We start from the raw sequence: 24,745 nt of genomic DNA on the forward strand, positions 1-24,745 counted from the left end.
TGCCGGCTCTACCATAAAGCCACCTGAATCAAAAATCTAATGCTAGGTACACACGATAAAATTTTGTGGCAGATTTACCTACCAGATCGACTGTTTCCAACAGCTCCGATCTGATTTCTGACCGATTTTCCGTTCACTTCTATGGAAAATCGAACGGAAATCAGATCAGACCTGTTGGAAATAGATGATCTGGCAGGTAAGTCTGCCAGAAAATTGTATCCTGTGTACCTAGCATAGGGGTGGTGTTGGCAACATGTTAATATGCAGATCGGCCACACAGCAAAGCAATTACCTGGTCTATTAAAGGCCTTCGCTCCTCCATCCCTGCCATCCTGCTAGCGAATGTTTGCTCCCTCCCTAACAAAGTGGATGAGCTGCTCCTACTACTTGAGAGCAAATCCTCAATCGGCAGCAACACCCCGGTTCTTTGCTTCACGGAGACCTGGCTGAGCGAATGCGTCCCTGATCACTCCCTGCAGGTACCAGGTTATGACCTTTTGCGCGGATCGAGACACTTCGCTCTCTGGGAAAAAGAAAGGAGGGGGTATCTGCTTTTACATAAACACTACCTGGTGCACCAACACCACCATCCTCGGCAAGTCCTGCAACCCAGAAGTCGAGTTCCTAGACATCAACTGCAGACCTCAGTACTCTCTGAGGGAGTTCTCATCCCTAGTTCTTGTTGGAGTCTACATCCCACCCGATGCCAGCACCAAGGACGCCCTGCGAACACTCAGCGACAGCATCTCACAATGGGAGACCGCACATCCAGAGTCACTCTTCATCATCCTGGGCGACTTCAACAACACAAATCTGCATCAGGAGATGCTCTGCTACAAGCAGCACATCACCTGCCCCACAAGACACAGGAACACCCTGGATCACTGCTACACGGTCCACAAAAATGCGTACAAGGCTAGCCAGGGTGCCCCTTGGGTAATTCTGACCACAACCTAATCCATCTGATCCCCACCTACAAGAGGCTTCTTGAGACTGCTAAACCCACTGTCAAGTCTGTCAAGAAGTGGACAGAAGAAGCCAAGCTGGAGCTACAAGCATGCTTCGACTGTACCGACTGGTCATCTCTGGAGGCACCCACCCTTGACGAATGGTCGGAAAATGTCACCTCCTACATAAGCTTTTGCAAAGAAATGTGCATCCCTTCCAAGACCTTCAAGGCCTTCCCTAATAACAAGCCTTGGTTCAACAACAAACTGCGACAACTTCGCAAGCGCAAGGAGCAAGCGCACAAGTCCAGTACCCCAGGAGAGTACAAGGAGGCCAGGTACGACCTGAAACGGGAACTGCGAGCTGCGAAGAGAGCCTACTCCGATAAGCTGGGACTACGTCTTCAGTCCAACAACTCGAGGGAGGTGTGGCAAGGCCTCAGGGCGGTCACTAACTTCAAACCCTCTCCCCAACGGGTGACACTGAGCATTAAACTGGCCGAGGAACTCAACGAGTTCTACTACAGGTTCGAGAAACAGCCCCAGCAGCCCGGGGTTCTAGGGTCGATGATGAGAACGGCACCCGCCGCACTGAAAGATCGAGACATCGCTGCACCGGTTGAAGTCCAGGAAGCAGAAGTTCTTAGCCGGCTCCGCAAGCTCAACCCCAGGAAGGCTTCAGGCCCGGATGGTGTGTCATCAAATTGCCTAAGGACCTGTGCAGTTCAATTTGCCCCGGTGCTCGCCACTCTGTTCAGTAAGTCGCTTGCGGAAGACACTGTCCCCTCCCGTCTCAAGAGGTCCACAATCGTACCAGTCCCCAAAAAATCGGGCAGCACAGACCTCAACAACTTCAGACCCATAGCTCTAACCCCTACCATCATGAAGGTTCTAGAAAGGCTTGTCCTGGCTCACCTCAAACTCACCACTGATGCACTGCTTGACCCACTCCAATTCGCTTACAGGGCCAACAGGTCCATAGAGGATGCCATAAATGTCAGCCTGGCGTACATTATGGAGCATCTCGACAGGCCTGGCTCCTATGCCAGGATCCTATTCCTGGACTTCAGCTCGGCCTTCAACACGATCTGCCCTGACACCCTGGTCGATAACCTGGCGCAGCTCGGCGTCGACCCCACACTTCGTACATGGCTCAGGAGCTTCCTTACAGGCAGGACACAACAGGTTAAGCTGGATAACTGCTCCTCAGGCGAGAGAACTACCAACACAGGGGCTCCTCAAGGGTGTGTACTGTCCCCGCTTCTGTTCTCCATGTACACCAACAACTGCACCTCCGCCTCGGACATTGTCAAGGTTATCAAATTTGCAGATGACACAACAATCATCGGTCTCATTGGCGGTAACGGAGAGCAAGACTACTGCAGTGAGATAGAGAGAATCTGCAACTGGTGCAAGAATAACAACCTTGTCCTCAATGCTGCAAAGACTGTTGAGCTGACTGTTGATTTCAGGAGGAACCCCCCCCCACTCTCCCACCAGTCTACATAGGCGACACAGAAGTCTCCAGAGTACCATCAGTCCGATTCCTTGGCACAACCCTATCTGCCGACCTAAGATGGGGGCAGAACACCACCAAAATTCAGATGAAGGCACAACAAAGGCTATTTTTCCTGTGCCAACGTAAAAAATTTGGAATGCCTCGGGAGCTGCTGACCAGTTTCTACACCGCCACCACGGAGTCTATACTTTGCTCTTCAGTAATCGTCTGGTATGCCAGCGCAACGGCCAGCGACAGACATAGACTGCAAAGAGTCATTAGTGAGGCAGAGAGGATCATTGGATTGCCCCTACCGCCTCTGGATCTCCTCCACACAGCCAGGATAAGGAAGAGGGCCACCAGGATCTCCTGCGACCCCTCCCACCCTGGCAGCCACTTCTTTGAGCCTCTCCCATCTGGCCAGCGCTTCCGAACCATCCAATCCAAGACCTCCAGGCGCAGGAACTCTTTCTTCCCCCAGGCTGTCCTACTGCTCAACAACACTGACGCCTGACTATTCCCTCCTAGCCCGCAATCAGCATGCTTGCCTCGGGTGCTGCTCTCCTGCCTTAATGTCTGCATCCAACTCTCACTAGCACAATGATCCATGACGTCGTACCTGTTAAGGCTGCTTGGACTCCGTCAAGGTTATCTTACTAACGCAGCAGCATGTAAAATGGTAGCGATTGCAGACGTAGAATGTAAAATGTACTGTTAAACCTTTTAGTTTAGTCTGTGTATTTGTACTCGTAGCCATATATGTAAGATAGACAACTGTTGACGTGTATTTTGCCTTTGCCATGTATACCACAAGCAATTCCCGAGTACGGTACCCCCGCACTTCTGCACTGCATCCTTTGAACATGCGGCATGTCATGTGTCCCTATGGAGAGATGCTGCTGCACAGTGATAGGCTGTAGTGCAGAAGAGGAGTGGTTCTGGCAATGGACCAGATCATTGGGCTGCTATGAGGCCACTCTACATATTCAAATGGGGTCAGGACTCTTATTCTGTATTCTAACCACACCTCTTTCCAAGGACGGGGGCAGATACTGGCTGCACTTGTATGGTGGGAGGAGGGATTTTGGGGCTCAGCAGGCTTACATCAAGTAGCATCAGGTGGCTAAAATATTAGGACTGGCCCTGGTGGTTAGTGGAGTCACTTCCACAATAATTACTTTGAATAGTGACTCTCCCAAGCCTAGACACTTCTGTAACGATTTACATATTCAGGACGATTTGCATATTCATCAGTGATGCATTGTGGGACACTTTATATGCTCACTCCAACCTGACTAATCACAAATGCCTTCCGTTTCAAGAAGGCACATTTCTGTTTTGCATAGCGTTCTTAGTAAGAGGGCTTTTTGGTCCTTTGCAGCCCCTTCCACACGCCTAGAAGTTCTGGTTCACCATGAGCTTGGTGGGCAATCTGTAATTTCCTTTAGTAAGTCAGACACTGGAAAAAGGGCATCAGCACAAAACATTGTCCTGACTATTCTGTGTTACTCCATTATTCCTGGTTTGGGTTGAGCATTGTTTGGTGTTCTTGGATTATTTTACTTTTCCAATGCATCCATTCTTTGAAGCTCTTCCAGTGACACCATGATAAACTAAAGACAAAGACTACAGTTTTCTAGCTCTGAAGAAGCCTTTAGTAGCTCTTGTTATGACCTCTGGTGCATATCTGGCCTTCGGTTGCTATTTGTGAACTACTTGAACAATCTCCTCAGTCATGAGAATAAGAACTCACTGGGGTAATTATAAATTCAATCTATAAACTACATGTTGATCCACAACAAGAACTCACTGGAATAATTGTGAATGCAATCAACTAGCTACATGCTGATCCAGAATAGACCGGTGCTGCCCCACTGCTTTGGCTGAAGTGGACTGTTGGAACCATTAGCTAATAATTTGCAATTACAAATATCCCAAAGACTGATGATAATAGTTAAATGGCATTATGATCACCTAGGGATGGTCAATGAAATGCAAATAATTTTTGAGTGGATGCCGGATTATGCAAATTTTGTATGCAAATGTATGCAGCTTGAAAATGGACCAATCAAAATTTACCTCAGCAGGATTTGTTTATTTCATAGTCAAGCTGCATTAATTTGCATACACAATTTTCATAATACTACATCAACTCGAAATTGGTTGCATCTCATTGACCATCCCTAGTCACTACTCCTTGATAGTCTATCTTTTGGTGAATGTAATACCTTCCTCAGGAATCACATGAATATACCATGGTATTACCAGAGTCACAGACATGCTTTCATATCAGTCATCCCTGGCTTGACTCCCTTCACTCGTCTCAGGGTGTTGGTATTTCCTTATTCTCTTCAATTAACATTTCAGCTGGTAGTTTAATATATATGATGGCAAAATGAAGGCAGATCTTAGAATCATTGAGGCCACCATGAAGGCCGAGCTTAGAGGCAGAAAGGGTGGCATGAAGAATGACCTCGGGGGCAATGAGGGCACTATGAAGGCTGGCTTCAGAGTCACTATGAAGGCATACCAAGGAGGTAGTGAGGATGCTATGCAGGCTGACCCTAGAGGCAGTGAGGTCACCATAAAGGCTGACCTCAGAAGCAGTGAGGGTACCATGAAAGTTGACCTTAGAGGGAGTGAGAACACCATGATAACTGACCTCAGAGGGAGTGGCAGTGCTATGACAGCAGACTCCAGAAGCAGTGAGGGCACTGTGCCTGCTGGCTTCAGAGGTAGTGAGGGAACCATGAAGACTAACCATGAATCAAGTAAATAAGTTATTTCCATTTTATCTGTGCATGAATCAGTATTTCGGTTTCAGAGTTAAAGAGTAGTAGGATAGATACAATTGTTTATCGTATCACTTTGTTTTCACGTAAAGAGGAACTCCAGTGAAAATAATGTAATACATTTTTTTTACAATAATTATGTATAAATGATTTAGTCAGTGTTTGCCCATTGTAAAATCTCTGTTTTGGAGTCGGTAGTCTCCAAACATTTTCAAAACATCCATAAGGGTGATCTTTCCTCTTTTGTCTTCCAAGGGGTGGAACAAATAGTGAGTCCTAAGAGAGGTGGTGATACTCACAAATTACTTTTGAGGCGAGAAGCATATTGGATCCACAAGATGGATACCTGCATCCCAAAGGGTCTCAGCACACGTTGGGATCTAAATTTAGTTTATGATGACTAAATTTGCTTCTTCCCTCTCTTTTCCCCTCACATAGGACTTAGGTTTCTTTTCTCTCCCCTTCTCTGAATAGTATGTTATGCGTAACTTGAAGCGTTAATGTTCCTTCCAGCGGTGACATTTTACATTACTTTTTAATCTATTTGATCACTGTTATTAATCATAATATCCTCTTATGTATTTATGCTTTGTGTGTATTTGTAATGTCTCCTTTAAGGTGATGGCTGGTTGAGGTATAGGGTGGAGTTTGTTCTTCTCCCACCTACATAAAGCCCTCCCCTTGCAGGTTCACTTTTAACTATGATTAAGGGCAGATTGTAAGCCCGACACGCGTCAGTTGAACCTTGTGGTTTTATTGCACTTGTCATGTGGAATCTCTGCATAAAGAACATCAGTGTTTTTCAACCAATGCCTGGTTTGCGGACCCTTCTGTGTTCACTTGTGGATTGGCCTGGCTTTCCTGATCCTGCACCCACTGGTTTTAATTAATTATAGGGGGTTGAGCGTTTTGAACTCTCTCTGTGTATATGTATATGTATGTATATGTATGTATATGTATATGTATGTATATATGTATATATGTATGTATGTGTATATATATATATATATATATATATATATATATATATATACACACAACCTTTTAGCCTATTGCATTGTCGGGGTGTGATTATAGATGGCAGTTGGTGCTGTCTAGTTTCTTTCTTGTCTGCCAGTAGTAAAGATGACTATGTACAAGCTCATTTTGAATCAAACATGAACAAATTACATGGCGAATATAAATCATTTCTATATCTTCTATTTTTTTTTTTTTAACTCTCACATTGCAATGTATTGACTTATTTTTTTCCCCCTACTTCTGTTTTTTAGTAAAGTTCCTCTTTAAAGAGGATCTGTAATGTAAAAAAAATTCCCGCTGGGGGATACGTACCTTGGGAGGGGGAAGCCTCTGGATCCTAACGTGGCTTCCCCCGTCCTCTGGTGGCTCGGCAATCTAGCGCTCTGTCCCCCCGAAGTGCGGCGAGGTAAATATTTACCTCTCTGCGATCCTGCGCAGGCGCACTAGCGGCTCTTCGTTCGGGTAAGGCGGAAATAGCCAAACCCGATCATATCCGCTCTACTGCTCAGGCGTGAGTCTTTTGAACCTGCACAGTATAGCGGATACGATCGGCCTCGGCTATTTCTGCCTAGCCCAAATGAAGAGCCGCTTTTGCGTCTGCGCTGGATCGCGGACAGGTAAATAAATCTTCTCTTGTCGAGCTTGTGACGGAGAATTCGGGGGAGCCAGTGCTGGATTCCTGCAAACGTTAGACTTCGGGGAAGCCTCATCGGGACCCTGAAGCTTCCCCCTCCCGAGATAAGTATCCCCCAGAGGGTTTTTTTTACATTACAGAGTCTCTTTAAGGCCTCAACTTCTCAATCGCCTAGGCCTACTTTTAACATCGACTTTGAACCCTAACTACAAACTACACTTATCAAGCATTAGCCAATCCCCGTCAGCGCTAGAGTCCACTGTATATTTACTCATCTATAGATGTTTGTTTCAAATCCTAAGCCCTGAGGACAAAGAGTTGTTTGGGATTTTAGAAGGATTTCCGTAGCATGATTTGCCCCGTCTATGGAAGTTAGAGGAAATAATCACTGTACACCCCACAGAAGCCAATCAGGTATCTGCTTTCTTCAGCTATCTTCAGCCAATCTCTATTGTCAGAAACCAACAGCAGTAATCTGATTGGTTGCTGCTGTCTTTTGTTTTTAAAGCTGACATAATGATGGAAGTAACAACTGGATTACCTAAACTGCAGTATATTAAAACAACCACAAGATGTCTGTAATATGTTGTGATGATCTCCATGGTATTGTGATTTCTTGTGTTTACTATGTGTTCCTCTCTGTCCTGAGTTAGCTGTATTACCTGATGGTGGCGTATGATTTATCGCTGCATATTTTTCTTCAATAAAGAGTTCTAACCTGTTATACTGAGTGTCTATCTGCCTGTACAGAACACTCTGCTCCATCACATAAAACCTGAAAGTCCATAGCGTGGAGGTCTGTATAACCACGTGAAAACTGGTGCTAGGTTTTCAAGATATATTAACGACAAACCATTTCCATTCGGATTCATAAATGGCAATCTTAGCAATTTATTAATTTCACTGACTTCTCAGTCCCATTTCCATTATTAAGGCAAGTTTAGGGTCCTTTTTCAGTCCTTTAAAAGGTAAAGCTTTCTGAATGTCTCTCAGTCCTGAGCAGTCTGTAGCCAACCAGATTATAAGAAGGTTCGCAGAAATAGATCTCAGTGCAGATGAAGGTGAGCCGACCATTCCATGGCTTGTACGATGGGAGGAACCCACTGGTCGTGATATGTGGAATAGAGACCACAGGGGAGCCACCGTCAGAGCTTGGCCCTCGGCTTTGCTACGACCCAGTTTCCCATGATGCTTCAGTCACAAAGTTTGGGCCGGCTTTTGTTTTTCCATATCCACCCAAAAAGACACACAGACTTGAGTGGCAACAAAGCACTCTTGATAAGCATGGCGTACAATAATTTAGGGAAACAAGGCCAAAGGAAAGCTGGGTGACTATACATAGGTAGCAGAAGAAGCATGGTTCTCCAGCAGCAGTGGACATCTTCCACAGGCTCCTTCTGTGATACTGCTGTGAGATGTTGTGGGAGCACCCCGAAAACAGAACTCACAGCCCTGAATCTCTGCAGCGATTGGGTGGGATTCCATGCACCAAGTATAGACTCCGCCCATCTCTAGGCATCAGTGGAAATCAAGTTGTGGCACAGATTGTGAGGGCACCACTATGGACATTGGTGGCCAGAAAATACACACCATGTTGGGAAGGGGAGGGGCACATTGCACTACTGCGGTTGCAGTTTTCAGTACATTTTTCAATGCATTAAAATTCAGGTAATATGATCCTAGAATGAACTGAACAGGCAGGAACCTTCAACTCTCCGGAAAAAAGTATTTTGTAAAATTATTTCTAAACTTTTAAACTAAACTTTTAAACGAAAACTAATACTGTACGACTGTGTGTGCTAAATGCTTTTGCGAAAACTGGCCATATGTGACAATCGTATATGTGACAGTTCTAGAGGTTCCTGTGCTGAGTTGCAGGCTCATGTGATGACTTGTAGACCAGGATCCTAAATGTGGGCCAATGCACACCAAAAACCGCTAGCGGATCCGCAAACGCTAGCGGTTTTTGAAGAGCTTTTTCAGAGCGATTCTAGGCATGTTTAGAGAGATTTTCTAAACTTGCCTAGCGGTTTTTGGAGCGTTTTTGTGTAGCAGATTACTAATATTGTTACAGTAAAGCTTTAACTGAACAGCTTCTGTAACAAAAACTTGGAAAACCGCTCGATCTAGCACTTTTCAGAGCGGTTTTCCACTTTCCTATGCTTTACATTGAGACAGAAACGCCTCAGAAACCCGCAAAAATGCTGCAGGACCCGCTCTGGTGTGCACCATTTCATTCACTTTCATTAGCCAACCAGTTTTCCCCCGCAAGGGTTTAGAAAAAATGCTCAGAACCGCTCTTGGTGTGCACCAGCCCTGTAAAGGTGGCCATACAACCAGGCTGAGGAGGCACTTTGGATTAATGCATTCTAAGTACAGATATCCTTTACCGAAACTCCAGATGGAAAATACATTGCATCACTCCACCACCCTAAACATACTGGCACTAATTCTGATCAGTAGGGATGGTCCGTAAGAAACAAATTTATGCAAATTCTTATGCAAATATATGCAGCTTGAAAATGGACCAATCAATTTAAACCTGTGTTTCATAATGCATGCATTTGCATACAGTTTGCATAATTTTGGAACAATTTGCATCTCATTGATCATCCCTACCGGGCACTAATGCAGCTCATGCAGTATTTGATTGGACCTTTTTCAAGCCGTATAATTTTCCCCCAGAAATTGCATAAAAATTTGCATCAGCTCAGAATTATGTGCACCTCATTGGCCACTGACCATTAAAAAAAGAGTCCTCATGTACCTCAGTTTTTAGCTTCATTTAGCAGTGACACACCAGGGCTCTCCCCTTTTCTGTCAGTGAGGCCGTTGAGATAGGGGTGGGAGAATGACTATGAAAGAACTACTTTGGCAGTTCTGAATCAACACTCCAGCCCCTTGTGTGGCCACTCACACTAGCTGCATGTGCCGTAACCGAGTGTTGGTGGATTGATAGTGGCTGGGTGGCTGAACTGTGTGGTAACTTCATGGCTAGACTGCCTGTTTGGACTAGGTCCATGTAGCCATGATATGGCCCTAAATGTTGCAGAACAGGCCTAGGGGGTGGAGATGACCACAAGCAGCAGGAGCATGAAGTATGATTGCCATGAGCTCATGTGTAACCCTCCGTCATAATATCAGCAATACAATAAATATTCATTTTGATCGGGGGAAAAGGGGGAGGGGTCTTCCGGACGTCTTTTGATTATTTTTCCGCGTTTTGCAGGGAAATGACCCTCCGTTTTTATCACATCTCTTTTCCTGCCATGCAGTGCAGGATGCTGGGATAGGAGGCTGCTGTATCAGACTGCAATAAATAGGATACTTTGTAGAAGGGGTCCTACGTGGGACTTTTTCGACCATCAAAAAAAAGCAGTTCAGTGAATTAAGACAATACAATGAAACAAAAGCTCTGCTAAATCTTTGGCACAAGAGCAGTAAATCAATCTAGCAGCGCGATGAAGTGCCATGAAGATATCCCAGTCTGTAGGGGGCGGTACGGCAGGACTGATCGCACTCGGCAAAGCTCAGCCGCAGGGTTTGCTTCTCATCGCCTCTCTGTAGAGTTCATCTGGAAGTGCTTGAGTCTCTGCCAGTCACTTTCTTCAGGAGGTGCCATCCAGGGCCGACCTGTGAGGAGTGGGACCCTCGTTGTTGGCGACCATCTTACCTCACGTCATTCCTAGGAAGAAAACACAGGCTTAGATATGTGTGTCATTGGTGACAGAGTCCTAGAGAAAGCCATTAAAAATAAACTTTATTTATTAAGCGCTAAAGCCAGGTACATACTCTTGATTGATGTCACCCGATGGGGATCTGGACCTGATCCCTTGGGCCACATCGCTGGGTCAGCGCTGTACCGATGCGGAGTCAGCTTTACAGCTGACGACGCATTCTGTTGAGAGCACAGGGGCCGACAGCATCGATATGACGTCACGCAGTGGGTGGGGTGAGTGGCACCAACAAAGGTATCAGCCGTCACTTGAGTAAGTTGATGTGGGGGTGAGCTCGATGGGTGGAGAAAGGACGTTCCATAAAGTTGGGGCTGCTCTGGAGAAGTCGTGGAGCCTCGCGAGTGAGCAAGGCATGGACAACTGTAGAGTGTTAGAAGGGCAGGGAGAGAGGGTGGGGAGTATGTCTGGAGGAGATCGGAGATGTATGTAGGGGAAGTATGGTGGATGGATTTGTATGCAAGGCAGTGCAGTTTGAATTTAATTCTCAGGGTGGACAGATTTAGACATTAGAAAAATACCATTAGCAGAAAAATCACTTTCAAGGGGAGCTAAAATTAAATAATATTGCAAACAGAATTGCCTCCACCCAGCATAAAATGTGCATTTATTTACAGTAGAACACCTCAGATTCTATGTAAGGCAGAGATCACAGCAGAATAGGGGGAGGAGCTTCACTGTGAGGACAGGGAGTGCTTGTACTACCGTATAAGGAGAAAAGGGAGGGGGCAAATTACCTCTGTCTGAAATCTACATCTAAAATTAGTTTTATAGCTGTGTTTGCCTGCAGCTGTACCTCTCTCCATATTGAGGCAAGATTCCTGTCCATAAAGTGGGACCTTGACTGCCCACTTCCTGTAAACTTAGTTTACAGTAGGTGGGTGATTTATACACCTAAAGACATAAATGTGAAAATGATTTTCGTGCTCCACCCTTGTCAACACCTTCAACCACATTTTTTCTACAGTAATGTTGAGAAACATAGTGTGGTCTCTATCAGTCTTCCTACACTGCTGGTCACATGGTGGCTTCTAAACTGACCCGCCCAGCAGCTAAGTCCAGGCAGCGTAGGAATCAAGCAAGCAAGCTGTATTGTAAGTCCAAGCACAACCCTCCTATGAAAGCTGTATTTAATACACAATTTTGATTCTATACACTGTTTGTTTCCTAACTGCTGCTGGAATTTGCCTTCTTCAGTTATGGGAGTATCAGAGGTTAAAGCGGGATTGTCAACCATAAAATCAAATTCCTATTACCCACTGCTCTGTGTTTACTATGTAGTCTAAATCCTGACACTGCTTTACAAGCACTCCAATATAATCATAAATGTGTCTGCTGTAATGAATCTTATCTCAGTCAGCCTGGACCTTTTTACATTGCCAGGGAGAGGGAAGCTAAAAAAAAGCCTGGTTATTTTCACTTCTTACCCTCCCACATTCCTGCTCTTTGCTGATTGGCTGAGGGCAGTTCAGTGTGACACGAGGCTCAGGAGGAAAATAGAAGATACATCGCCTCACCCCTCTGCAGAAGTTGCTGAAATCTGCTCTATAGTCTGCTCACATGTGTTTACAAAGCAAACTAGATATGACAGTGCAGTTCTGCATACACCATTTCAGCAGAGGAGTAAGGGAGGAAATGACACCGGGCAGTAAAGATGGAAAAAGCCTGGAACAAGTTTCTCTTTATTTACTATATGAGATTCACTGAAATCAAAATGTGGACAGTACAGTATGTTATGGAAGTAGAATAAGTATTTATCTTCTTATGTGGTTTTTTTTCCCTGGGATAGTATGGCTGATCCTCATTGTTTAATTGAAAATAATAACCCTTCCTACAGAAAGGGTGGCGTATGTGGGCAGTGGGAGGCAGAGCTGCTTTGCTAAAAGAGTAAAAGTGTCTACTCCCAGGTACCCTAGCCCCTTCCTGAGGCCCCTTCATGTATCCAGAAAAACTAAACCTCGCAATATTGGCTTAGCAGTAGCAGCACAGACAAAAATAAGGCACAGCAAAGATGAAAAAGGTAAATCATATTATAAATGACCTACACATCTGCCTTATGATAAAAGCTCACAACAGGTATGGTATGGCTTCCCTTTAAGGCCCACAGTCCCCTCCCCCACTGCTTCCTGCAGCTGTCTAACATAACTCCATCTTTGATCCAATGTCTGATAAATCCCCATAGATTTGTTGCAAGTTTGCCGCTTGTTTTTCCTTGAAAGGCCCGGGGATTAAAAGCTGACTCTGTTATTCCTTTGGAGATCTCAGGAAAAATGGCCATTCCTTTGTAACGTGGTGCCACGGAGTTCTAAATATTTACATGACATGGTGAAGAATGTATCGGGGTGACGCTGATCCTTTTATATCACCCTGCAGCCCTCTCACTAAGGTTCAGATCTCGCAAGAAAAGAATGAAAAAAAGACACAATTTAACCTGACCCAAAGCAGGACAACACAAACTGGAGATACAGGGGAAAGTATGTCATCTAAAGCTGTAAGATGCATCTAGGTCGCTGAAAACAGAAGAAAGCTGAGCTTTTCATGCAAAAACGTTATAACAAAAATGAATATTGGACCTTAAAGCACATCTGAACTGAAAATAAAAAGTCAAAATAAACATACACACATCATACTTGCCTCCCATGTCATCTACTCATCAGACTCTTTTTACTCTCCTGCATCCTGTTTGCCCACTGTGATCAACTTCTCCATTTTGAAAATGGTCATTACCTCATAACAGCCTCCTGGTCAGCACACTGTTAAACTGTAATATCGTCCACATGAGTCATAAGGAAACATGGACATTACCTTGCACATTCAGTTGTCCTTTCGGTTATAACTGACGGCAACTGATATATTACTGAAAGCAACTGATATATTTCAGTTCTGACAAAATCTTGTCACAACTGGAAGGAATCGTTGTAAGAAGAAAATGGTGAGCTTTTGGGAGGAACTGGTGGCGAGGTAAGTATGTAATATTCATTTGCAGGTACACCATGTGCTTATTTTAAATAATTTTACTCTGTTCAGGTTCTCTTTGAAGAGAACTGGTGGTGGACTAAAATAAAAAAAAAAAATAAGATACTTATCCAAGTAGAGGGAAGCCTCTGGATCCTCCAGTGGCTTCCCACGTCCTCCTGGAGACCACCGCAGTCGGTGGAACGGGATGGAGTGAGTACCGGGAATGCTCTATGGGAGACAGAGCCTTCCTTCTGCATAGGTCAGTATCTAGTTTTTTTTTTCTCTTAACCGCTTCTGGTTCACTTTAAGGGAAGGCTGGGTCGAGGCAGAGGCGACTGTGGCACCAGCCTTTGGTGCAGCAGAGAGGAGAGGTCAGTGGGGTGCATTTTAATCCATGCATTCATGGACAGTAGCAGCTGCACTGCAAAGCCTTACACCCCTATTGCAAACTCATCACCTGCAGTCACTATAGTAATCAGAAAGATTGGATGGAGCTGACAGACTACATCTCTGCAGGCTTTCCCTATCCTACCTGTGGCTGGATGGTGTAATGGGTAAGGGCTCTGCCTCTGACACGCGAGACCAGAGTTCGAATCTTGGCTCTGCCTGTTCAGTAAGCCAGCACCTATTCAGCAGGAGACCTTAGGCAAGTCTCCCTAACACTGCTACCGCCTATAGAGCGCGTCCTAGTGGCTGCAGCTCTGGCGCTTTGAGTCCGCCAGGAGAAAAGAGCGATATAAATGTTTGTCTTTATCCATGCGCAAACTCTAAACAAAATCTGGTCTGAAGATAGAGGGGAAGGGGTGGGGTTTCAGGTAAGCACCCAAAGTGTAATGGGGGTGGAGGGGTTACACTTTAGCATCTCTGCCTTGGCCGTTGGAAGACCTTGTCCAGGCCCTGTTAAATGAGCACCATTTTAGCCCCCAAGGCACCTCAATAGCACATTAAAAATGCATGCTAACAATGTGGCTCATTGTTGAAAAAAATATTCCATTCTACTTCTTTTTACATTTAACCGTTTGTTAAAGGCTTCTATTACCCTACTTTCATGGCCTGCAGTCCACAGAAAGAGCAGGCAGATAAGGACTGCTGTAATTAGCAGTAGCAATGAGCAAACAAAAGCCTTTGAATCCCTTAAAAGATCCATTTACACAAACAGTTGAAAGAAATGGTTGCTATGTGGTTGCTGTTGCGGACGCATTTGTAATCACAAGTGCGTCAGCAATTGACACGCCTTGCAGCAATAGTGCGCACAATAGTCACTGCGTTTAAAGCCTGGCAGGTGTACATGTACCGTACCAATGTCAGCCCAAAATGCCTACAGACACCACAAAACCTTTAGCCATTTCACCTCTGTCAATTAGCCACATGAAAAAGCCCTAAAGGTGGCAAGACGCTACTTTGCAACCCAATATTTTGGGTCAAGATTGGTCAAAAAGAACTATCGGGAGCACTTCTAATATCTTGGTCGCAAGGGCTCAGTTGGGTGCACGGCGGTTATGGCGTTTGATATCCAACCAACATACATGATGGACCTCGGCCGTGTCATCCCATGCATGGCTTTCTCCGATGTCCTGTCACTGAAAGCGTCACGGTACCATGTGACTTGGCACATGTTGGGATGTCACACATGCACCCGTGCCACGTGGTCACCAGAGAAGGACCAGAAGTCTCGCCAGCGAGAAGTGAGCTTTTATGAGCAAGGGGGATACTTACATTTGGGAGGCGGTCAGGCAGGCGTCGGAGGCGCTAGTTCAATTCCTGATATATTTTGTGCTGAAATGTATCAGAAATTGGTGTGCGGTGTATGGGCAACAGATCCCTCTCTGATCAGATTCAATCAGAGAGAGAACTATCTCATGGTTGATCTGGCCATACATCGGGAACATTAACGCACAAGGATTTACATTAAGCTGAAAACTGATAACATTCACATATACGGAAGCAGGAAAATTGGGGGCATATGAGAAGTGGACAAATCAGGCGCCGCCATTGACTCTAATGTTAATTATCGGCTATTGGACGCAAAACTGGACGAATTGGGCGCCCATTAAACTTTTTCGCGCCTATTGTTATTTATCGTTTTGGAATGTTAAAACAAAATTCTTTTTCACAATAATCATTTTTTTAATTATCGTTTTAACGTTTCAATACTTTTATATTGTACTTTTTTAAAATCAATTTTACATTCGTTCATAGAATCATAATTACATTAATTATCGTTTTGACATGTAATTTTACTATTTATCATTTTTACATTGTTTTTGAGATTTTTAATTTCGGGGTGGTTAGGGTTAGACACCACCATGGGGGTGTTAGGGTTAGGCACCACCAGGGGGGTTGTTAGGGTTAGGCACCTCCAGGGGGTGGTTAGGGTCAGGCACCTCCAGGGGGTGGTTAGGGTTAGGCACCTCCAGGGGGTGGTTAGGGTTAGGCACCTCCAGGGGGTGGTTAGGGTTAGGCACCTCCAGGGGGTGGTTAGGGTTAGGCACCTCCAGGGGGTGGTTAGTGTTAGGTACCTCCAGGGGGTGGTTAGGGTTAGGCACCACCAGGGGGGTGGTTAGGGTTAGGCACCTCCAGGGGGGTGGTTAGGCACCACCAGGGGGGTGTTAGGGTTAGGCACCACCAGGGGGGTGTTAGGCACCACCAGGGGGGTTGTTAGGGTTAGGCACCACCAGGGGGGTGGTTAGGGTTAGGCACCACCATGGGGGGTGTTAGGGTTAGGCACCACCAGGGGGGTGTTAGGGTTAGGCACCACCAGGGGGTTGTTAGGGTTAGGCACCACCAGGGGGGTGTTAGGGTTAGGCACCACCAGGGGGGTGTTAGGGTTAGGCACCACCAGGGGGTTGGTTAGGGTTAGGCACCACCATGGAGGGTGTTAGGGTTAGGCACCACCAGGGGGGTTGTTAGCGTTAGGCACCACCAGTGGGGTTATTAGGGTTAGGCACCACCAGGGGGGTTGTTAGGGTTAAGCACCAACAGGAAGGTGGTTAGGGTTAGGTTCCACCAGGGGGGTCTAGGGGTTAGGGATAGGTAGAGTTCTATGTGAGAGTAGGGTTAGGTTTAGTAGTAATAAAACAAACTTTAACTAATTTTTTTCAGTCACCTAAAATACCGTTTGTTTGATGGAAAGGTGTTATATTGGACTTAAAAATTAGCCACTAAATTTTTTCAGAAAATAAAATATACGATTAAGATTACAACTAATGTTTTTACCGTTTCATTTATACTTTGCATGTATTTTTACAGTAACATGTTATTGATAGTTTCTGCTAAATGTCAGACGAAAAAACGATTAAACAAATTTTGTGCCTCTGGAATAATAACAATAGTCAAAAATGAATTTTACACAGTGATAATTTAAAATGAAATTTCTTTGTAAACCAATATTTTTGCACTTATTATAGTAAAATAAGAAATTCGGCTGTATCCTGCTCCCCTTTTTTCATAGCGCCTCTATTTCATGCACGCCACATATACAGTACTGTATATAGAGAATAAAATGACTGTATATTGGAACAGCTTACATGCCCTTTTTACTAGTAGCCAGAAGAGGGCAGCACAGTACAACAGCTTGTCACCCATAGACTGTACTGTATGATGATCTGGGACTTCTGTTGGACCTATGTGCTGCACTGTGACACTTTCCATACTGGAGGTCAGAGCTAATGACTAAGTACAGTAAGACACAAAGTTTTGCCTTTTTGCACAAGGAGACCCCCAATCCTGACCCAGGCATACCAGCAGCAGGACTAACCAGGGGAGCATGCTATAAAAATGATTCAAGTGTTAATAGATGTGGCGGGAACAGGGGGATTATACCTTGTAATGCATAAATTCTGTAGCACTTCCACTGTCAGAGCAAGGAAAGTCTCAAATGAAAAATCCCTTCCCGTATGGAGGAAAATGAACACCGCTCAGCCCTTGAGAGCCCCCTTCGTCACAGCTCCCAGAATCCTTCACTGCAGCCTGTGAGATGCTGCTAAAGATATAGCTACAGTTAAACCTACAATGAAAATGGAGCAGTGATCACTGAAACATAAGCATATCCATAACTTTAAACAGATGGAACAGGACTGGACCGGATATGTACACATCTTTATGTGTGAACCGAGCCTTATGGAGTAGAGCTTCTATCACAGCTATTATTGTCTATGATCATGAATTAAGAAGCCCCTTCCCTTCCAGTATCTCTACATAGGCTTTACAGATTATAAATGGCTGCATGGGTTGGGCGGTGGGTGGAAGGGGCAAAAGGCTTCAGCAACCAAATCTGCATATCAGTCCTAGATGGGAGGTCAAATTTACAGTGACTGAGTGGGTGGTGATTTGGTGTAGCTACTCCTGGAACCTGAACCGAGTAAAATTATGTAAAATCAACGCATGATGTACCTGAAAATGAATATTATGGTACATACTTGCGTTGCCATCAGTCCCTTTCAGAAGCTCGCCATGTTCTTCTAACAATGATTAATTCCAGTTACGACTAGATGTAATCAGAACTGAAAGCCTTAGGACCCTTTTTCACTATATCAGTTGCTGTCAGTTATAACTGATAGGACAAATGATGCGCAAGGTAATGTCCATGCTTCCCTATGGCTCAAGTGGGCAATATTACATTTTAACAGTGTGCTGACCAGGAAGCTATTACAGGCCCATCACCATTTTTAAAATGGAGGACAGAGAATTCCATTGATCACAGTGGACAAACAGGACACAGGAGAGAAGAAAGAGATTGATGAGTAGACCATGCGGGTAGGTAAGTATGACGTGTATATGTTTGTTTTGACTTTTATTTTTCAGTCCATGTTTGCTTTAAGTCTAGATATGAATCTACCAGAGAAAAACAATGGGGATTCTAATCTATCCAAGTGACTGTTCCCTCTGGGAGTGATCTGCTAGCGAGAGTCCTTCTGAGGTATATATAAGAGATCGCTGACAGCATGCTGGACCGAAACAGGAAAAAGGGCGCAGGAGCCCTTACCGGAAAAACTGCGATGTCATAGGTGCCTATTATAGAAGCCGTTATTTGGGCAAATGCCGGAAATTTGGGCCCACGGCGGCACCCTGCTATCAGGTGCCTCCCGGCGACAAAATTTACCTTCCTTGCAGCAAATCGTGGCTTCTACCGTGGCCGAGATAAGCACCTGATTAGGCGCAAGTGAAAGTAAATTTCGGTGCCCGCTATGCAATGCCGCAATTAGCATTTCCGCAAGCCGCTGGCGTACGAGTTGCTATTGGGCGCCGAAATGTACTTTCACTGCTGTTAATCAGGCACCTATGGGTGCTAGAAATGTACATACCTTGCTGCATATCGTGCCTGTGCGGCAGGGGGAGTTAAGGTTTAGGACGTGGGATAGATTTAGGATGCCCATGGGGGGGAGCGGTTAGGGTTAGGCACCAGGTGGGGTGTCTTAGGGTTAGGCACCACCGGTGGGGGTCTTAGGGTTAGGCACCAGGTGGGATATCTTAGTGTTATGCACCAGGGCAGGTCTTAGGGTTAGGTACCATGGGGGGAGGGGGGTGCATTAGGGTTAAGCACCACCAGGGGTGTTCTTAAAGAGAAACTCTGACAAAGAATTAAACTTTATCCCAATCAGTAACCGATACCCCCTTTTACTTGAGAAATCTATTCCTTTTCACAAACAGACCATCAGGGGGCGCTGTATGGTTTATATTGTGGTGAAATCCCTCCCACAAGAAACAAGAAAAGTACGTACTCTTGGCAGTTTCCTGTCTGTGAACCTTGCTGCATTGTGGGAAATAGCTGTTTACAGCTGTTTCCAACTGCCAAAAAAACATGCAGCAGCTACATCACCTGCCAACAGTAAAAATGTCACCATGTAATAATAAATGTCAGAATGTAAATCAGGGATTTAAAAGATTTTACAATGGGCAAACGCTGACTAAATCATTTACCGGTATACATAATTATTGTAAAAATGAAGCACTTTTTTTATTACATTATTTTCACTGGAGTTCCTCTTTAAGGTTAGGCATTGGTAGAGGGAGGGCTCTGTGTGTGAGTAGGGTTAGACATATTAAGATACTGCATCATAAACATTACCGATATTTTACTATCGGAATCCAGCAGCTAATTGTAGATATTCTACTAGCGGCAATTCCGTGTCGTTTTTTTTTTTTTCCAGGTGCCTTTTTTCCATGTATGCTGATGGAGTAGGCGACAATCACCTCCTGTCTATGGAAGAGAAAATGGATAATGCACAGAGCACAGATTTTATAGTGAGCTCTAGGCGGTAGCTCTTTCGTTTCAGCGGTTTTAGCTGGTTACTGCTGGTCTGCTACATACGTGTTACTGTCCTGCTATCCATGCTTAGACCCCAGCTGTTCTCTGTGTGAAGCAGCAAAGCCAGTTTCCTGTATGATGTGCAGAACAATGAAAATTCTTCAAAAAGCCATGTGAAGGGAAATGATTGAGCTCTCCCTGAACAACATGATACTGACAGAGACACAACTGCTGAGCAGGGACCCCGCACACTCTCTTGGTCACAGGGTGTGTGCTGCCACTGCTGTACGATGGACAAACACCAGGGACAAATACACAACATGGCTTGTAGAATCTGGTAATAGGTTCAGTAAAAAGACCTTATTTTTAATCTTAAATTTATGGTTAATTTGAACTCCAGGTGATTCTTGTGTCAAAGAACACATACAAATCTATGAGAAACAAATATAAATGGGATTTAATGGACACCCGAGGCAAAAACAAACAAATGAAATAAACGATTGTATCTATCTTCTTTCTCCTACAAATGACTGTTCTAGATATTCCAGTTTTATTTTGTTTAAATCTACTTTTTAAGTTTTAACTGTTTTATTGTTTTTGCTCAATGACACATTCATTGAAGTATGCCAGAGCTAAAATTTATGAACTATTGACCCTTTTTATCTCTTTCCTGCTCTCAGAAGCCATTTTCTGCTAGGAAAGTGTTTCATAGTTGGAATTTCTTATCAGTGAGGGTCACACTGTAGTCACTTCCTGTGTGAGTCAGGACTGAGTCAGCCACTTACATACCTGATATTTAACTCTTTCAGGCAGAGAAATAAAAAACGGAACACAGCATAGTTATTTGTGTGCTAGGCACTGTACATACACATGTCTATCTCATTATGTCACATGTCACCTCGGGTAGCCTTTAAGTGTAGAGGAGGTAGTGGTAAACGTACCTCCTATCAGACGACTCAGAAAGTCAATATCTTAAAAAACTTTTTATTAGTCATTTATTTTTTTTTAAAAAAAGGATGTGACGTGTTTCGTGGGGTGCAGCCCGCTTCATCAGGCAAAAAAGGAGTATCTGTGCCAAGGATTAGGCTAGAAGCCTCTGTCTAAGAGAGGAGGCTCTGGATCCTGAAGAGGCTTCCTCCTCGCCGCTGACGCCACTCGCTGGGGCCCTCTAGAAGATTTGGGCCGTGCTGCACCTGCACAAGCATGGCCACGTCTGCGCAGTAAGCCGGAGTTGTTCCTTAACAAGCTCCAGCGTACTGCGCAGGCACAGCCATAGTTGCACGGGTGCAGCATGCCCACGATCGTGCATGAAGAAGGGCATGGCCTGGATCTTCAATCTGACAAAAGCAAGGATTTGGGGGGCGGAACGGCAGCAGCGGTCCGGAGGATGGCGTGGGAAGTCTTTACAGGATCCAGAGGTTCCGCTCTTCTTAGATAAGTATGTGTTTGTTGACCTGAGGTTTGCCTCGGGTTCCCTTTAAGTCACTCTGGCGCTACCAGCAGTATTTAGAATATACACCGCACTGCAATGGAATTAGCAGGAACATAAATTGTTTTCTATGCCACGTCTGAGGTCTTTGCAGGCAGGTGTTCTGTGAACAATGGCTATAGGGAAAAAAATAATGTATAGTGCACTTACTCTGGGAGAAATGTACATTTTATATCCATGTATTTTAAATGTTACAATTTTTCGCTATAGTTGTCCTTTAAGTAAAACTGGCTAAATTGTATGGCTCTTCTGTGGTTTCTTTTGCTGCACAGCTGTACAATACAGCCCAATGCTTGTTCAGTGACAGACTGCTGCATGCAACACCGCACGTACTGTGACTCTGGGCAATTGTGCTGCATGCAACACAGCACGTACTGTGACTCAGGGCAATTGTGCTGCATGCAACATCGCACATACTGTGACTCAGGGCAATTGTGCTGCATGCAACACCGCACATACTGTGACTCAGGGCAATTGTGCTGCATGCAAAACCGCACATACTGTGACTCAGGACAATTGTGCTGCATGCAACACCACACATACTGTGACTCAGGACAATTGTGCTGCATGCAGCACAGCACGTACTGTGACTCAGGGCAATTATGCTGCATGCAATACAGCATGTACTGTGACTCAGGGCAATTATGCTGCATGCAATACAGCATGTACTGTGACTCAGGGCAATTGTGCTGCATGCAACACCGCATGTACTGTGACTCCGGGCAATTGTGCTGCATGCAACATCGCACGTACTGTGACTCAGGGCAATTATGCTGCATGCAATACAGCATGTACTGTGACTCAGGGCAATTATGCTGCATGCAATACAGCATGTACTGTGACTCAGGGCAATTGTGCTGCATGCAACACCGCATGTACTGTGACTCAGGGCAATTGTGCTGCATGCAACACCGCACATACTGTGACTCAGGACAATTGTGCTGCATGCAGCACAGCACGTACTGTGACTTAGGGCAATTATGCTGCATGCAATACAGCATGTACTGTGACTCAGGGCAATTATGCTGCATGCAATACAGCATGTACTGTGACTCAGGGCAATTGTGCTGCATGCAACACCGCATGTACTGTGACTCCGGGCAATTGTGCTGCATGCAACATCGCACGTACTGTGACTCAGGGCAAATGTGCTGCATGCAGCACAGCACGTACTGTGACTTAGGGCAATTGTGCTGCATGCAACACCGCATGTACTGTGACTCAGGACAATTGTGCTGCATGCAACATCGCACGTACTGTGACTCAGGGCAATTGTGCTGCATGCAACATCGCACATACTGTGACTCAGGGCAATTGTGCTGCATGCAACATCGCACATACTGTGACTCCGGGCAATTGTGCTGCATGCAACACCGCATGTACTGTGACTCCGGGCAATTGTGCTGCATGCAACATCGCACGTACTGTGACTCAGGGCAAATGTGCTGCATGCAATACAGCATGTACTGTGACTCAGGGCAATTGTGCTGCATGCAACACCGCATGTACTGTGACTCCGGGCAATTGTGCTGCATGCAACATCGCACGTACTGTGACTTAGGGCAATTGTGCTGCATGCAACACCGCATGTACTGTGACTCAGGACAATTGTGCTGCATGCAACATCGCACGTACTGTGACTCAGGGCAATTGTGCTGCATGCAACATCGCACTTACTGTGACTCCGGGCAATTGTGCTGCATACAACATCGCACTTACTGTGACTCCGGGCAATTGTGCTGCATGCAACACAGCACGTACTGTGACTCAGGGCAATTGTAAACACTCGGTAATCCCTATAATAAAGCTGCACCAATACCATGACCAACTGAAACTTAATACCGGGGTCTGTCACTGACATTCTAGAGCTGAGAACCTGTCACTGCTGGGATGCCACTGGAGCCAGTTGTCATCTGCCTGCATTCTACCTGTTTGTGGATTTGGCATTTTCATAGCTTTAATGGTTAAGGGCTCTGCCTCTGACACAGGAGACCAGAGTTCAAATATTGACTCTTCGTGTTCAGTAAGCCAGCACCTATTCAGTAAGGAGTCATTGGTCTAGACCAGGCATGGGCAAACTTGGCCCTCCAGCTGTTAGGGAACTACAAGTCCCACAATGCATTGCAGGAGTCTGACAGCCACAGTCACGACTCATAAAGGCAAATGCATTGTGGGACTTGTAGTTCCGTAACAGCTGGAGGGCCGAGTTTGCCCATGCCTGCTCTAGACTCCTTAACACTACTACTGCCTACTGAGCGTGCCCTAGTGGCTGCAGCTTTGAGTCCGCCAGGAGAAAAGTGCAATATAAATGTTATTTGTCTTGTCTTGTGCCTGTCTGCTAAATCTATAAATCGATAGTATCTGCCTGTCAGTGGCATCTATAGGTCAGCAAAATCTACCAGTCAGTGATTTCTGCCTACTAATGCTCAGCAGCACTTTGTGCTTGTGAGGGGTCAATCTCTATGTCGCTGATCACAGCATGGTTACCGTCTCTGTATAAGGCAGCAATCTCTGGGAGAAATACTTGTCAGTGGTCAGCACTTTATGGTTGTCAGTGGTCAGTCTCTGCATGTTGAAGATCACAGCATTGTTACCGTCTCCGTATAAGGCAGCAATCTCTGGGAGAAATGCTTGTCAGTGGTCAACACTTTACGCTTGGTACACACCATGCAATTTCCAGTCCAATTATGGGTCGAATCGATAATTTCCGACAGGTCCGATCTGATTCCTGATCATTTTTTTGATTGATATTCTGATCACTTGTGTACAACAAAATCAATCAGAATAACGATCAGGAATCAGATCAGAACTGTCGAAAAATATTGATTTTAAATTATTGATATCAAAATTTAATGGGAAATTGCATGGTGTGCCAGGCATTACGTGGCAAAGGCTGAAGTAATCAACCACAAAGTGATTTGACCATGTGATTGATTTATTAACCTTCCTGAAGGTAAACACGAGTCAGACTTGGGGGTGGAAAAAAGCAGCCAGGAGCGGTAATCCCGAGCCTGATTTTGGGGTAGCTGCCGGGAGGCATAGGGAGACAGCGGCAGTTCAACTCGCCTCCCCCAGGACCGGCAGCTTTTCTCCTTCCGGTCCTCGAAGGTTCTGGATCCCGCTGGTGAGATCGCTGTTTGTCGTCATGACGACAGACAGTGATCTCACTATGTACAGTGCCAGTGGAGAATTTTAGTGCTGGATCTCAGGGAGGTAAGTCAGTGCAGGGGCTGTAGCAGATCTCACTACGGTATGATCTTTTCCTGTACCGTTTCTAGACTCAAAAATCCAAAAATAATCATACCGCCAGGGAGGTTAAAGAAGAACTCCAGTGAAAATAATGTAATAAAAAAAGTGCTTCATTTTTACAATAATTATGTATAAATGATTTAGTCAGTATTTGCCCATTGTAAAAGCTTTCCTCTC

The 24,745-nt window shown here is 45.1% G+C and overlaps 1 protein-coding gene across 1 annotated transcript in view; it reads right to left on the reverse strand.

Moving 5' to 3' along the window:
• Positions 1-7,752: 7,752 nt before the first annotated feature.
• The window catches only part of ATOH8 (atonal bHLH transcription factor 8), a 71,735-nt gene continuing 54,742 nt past the window's right edge, over positions 7,753-24,745 (reverse strand). Inside the window, exon 3 of the mRNA XM_068275531.1 lies at positions 7,753-10,576. Within this exon, the coding sequence (XP_068131632.1) occupies positions 10,571-10,576 (6 nt within the window). The 3' untranslated portion in view covers positions 7,753-10,570. The remainder of the gene's footprint in view (positions 10,577-24,745) is intronic.

Source organism: Hyperolius riggenbachi, chromosome 1 (assembly GCF_040937935.1).
Source record: "Hyperolius riggenbachi isolate aHypRig1 chromosome 1, aHypRig1.pri, whole genome shotgun sequence".
NCBI lineage: Eukaryota > Metazoa > Chordata > Amphibia > Anura > Hyperoliidae > Hyperolius > Hyperolius riggenbachi.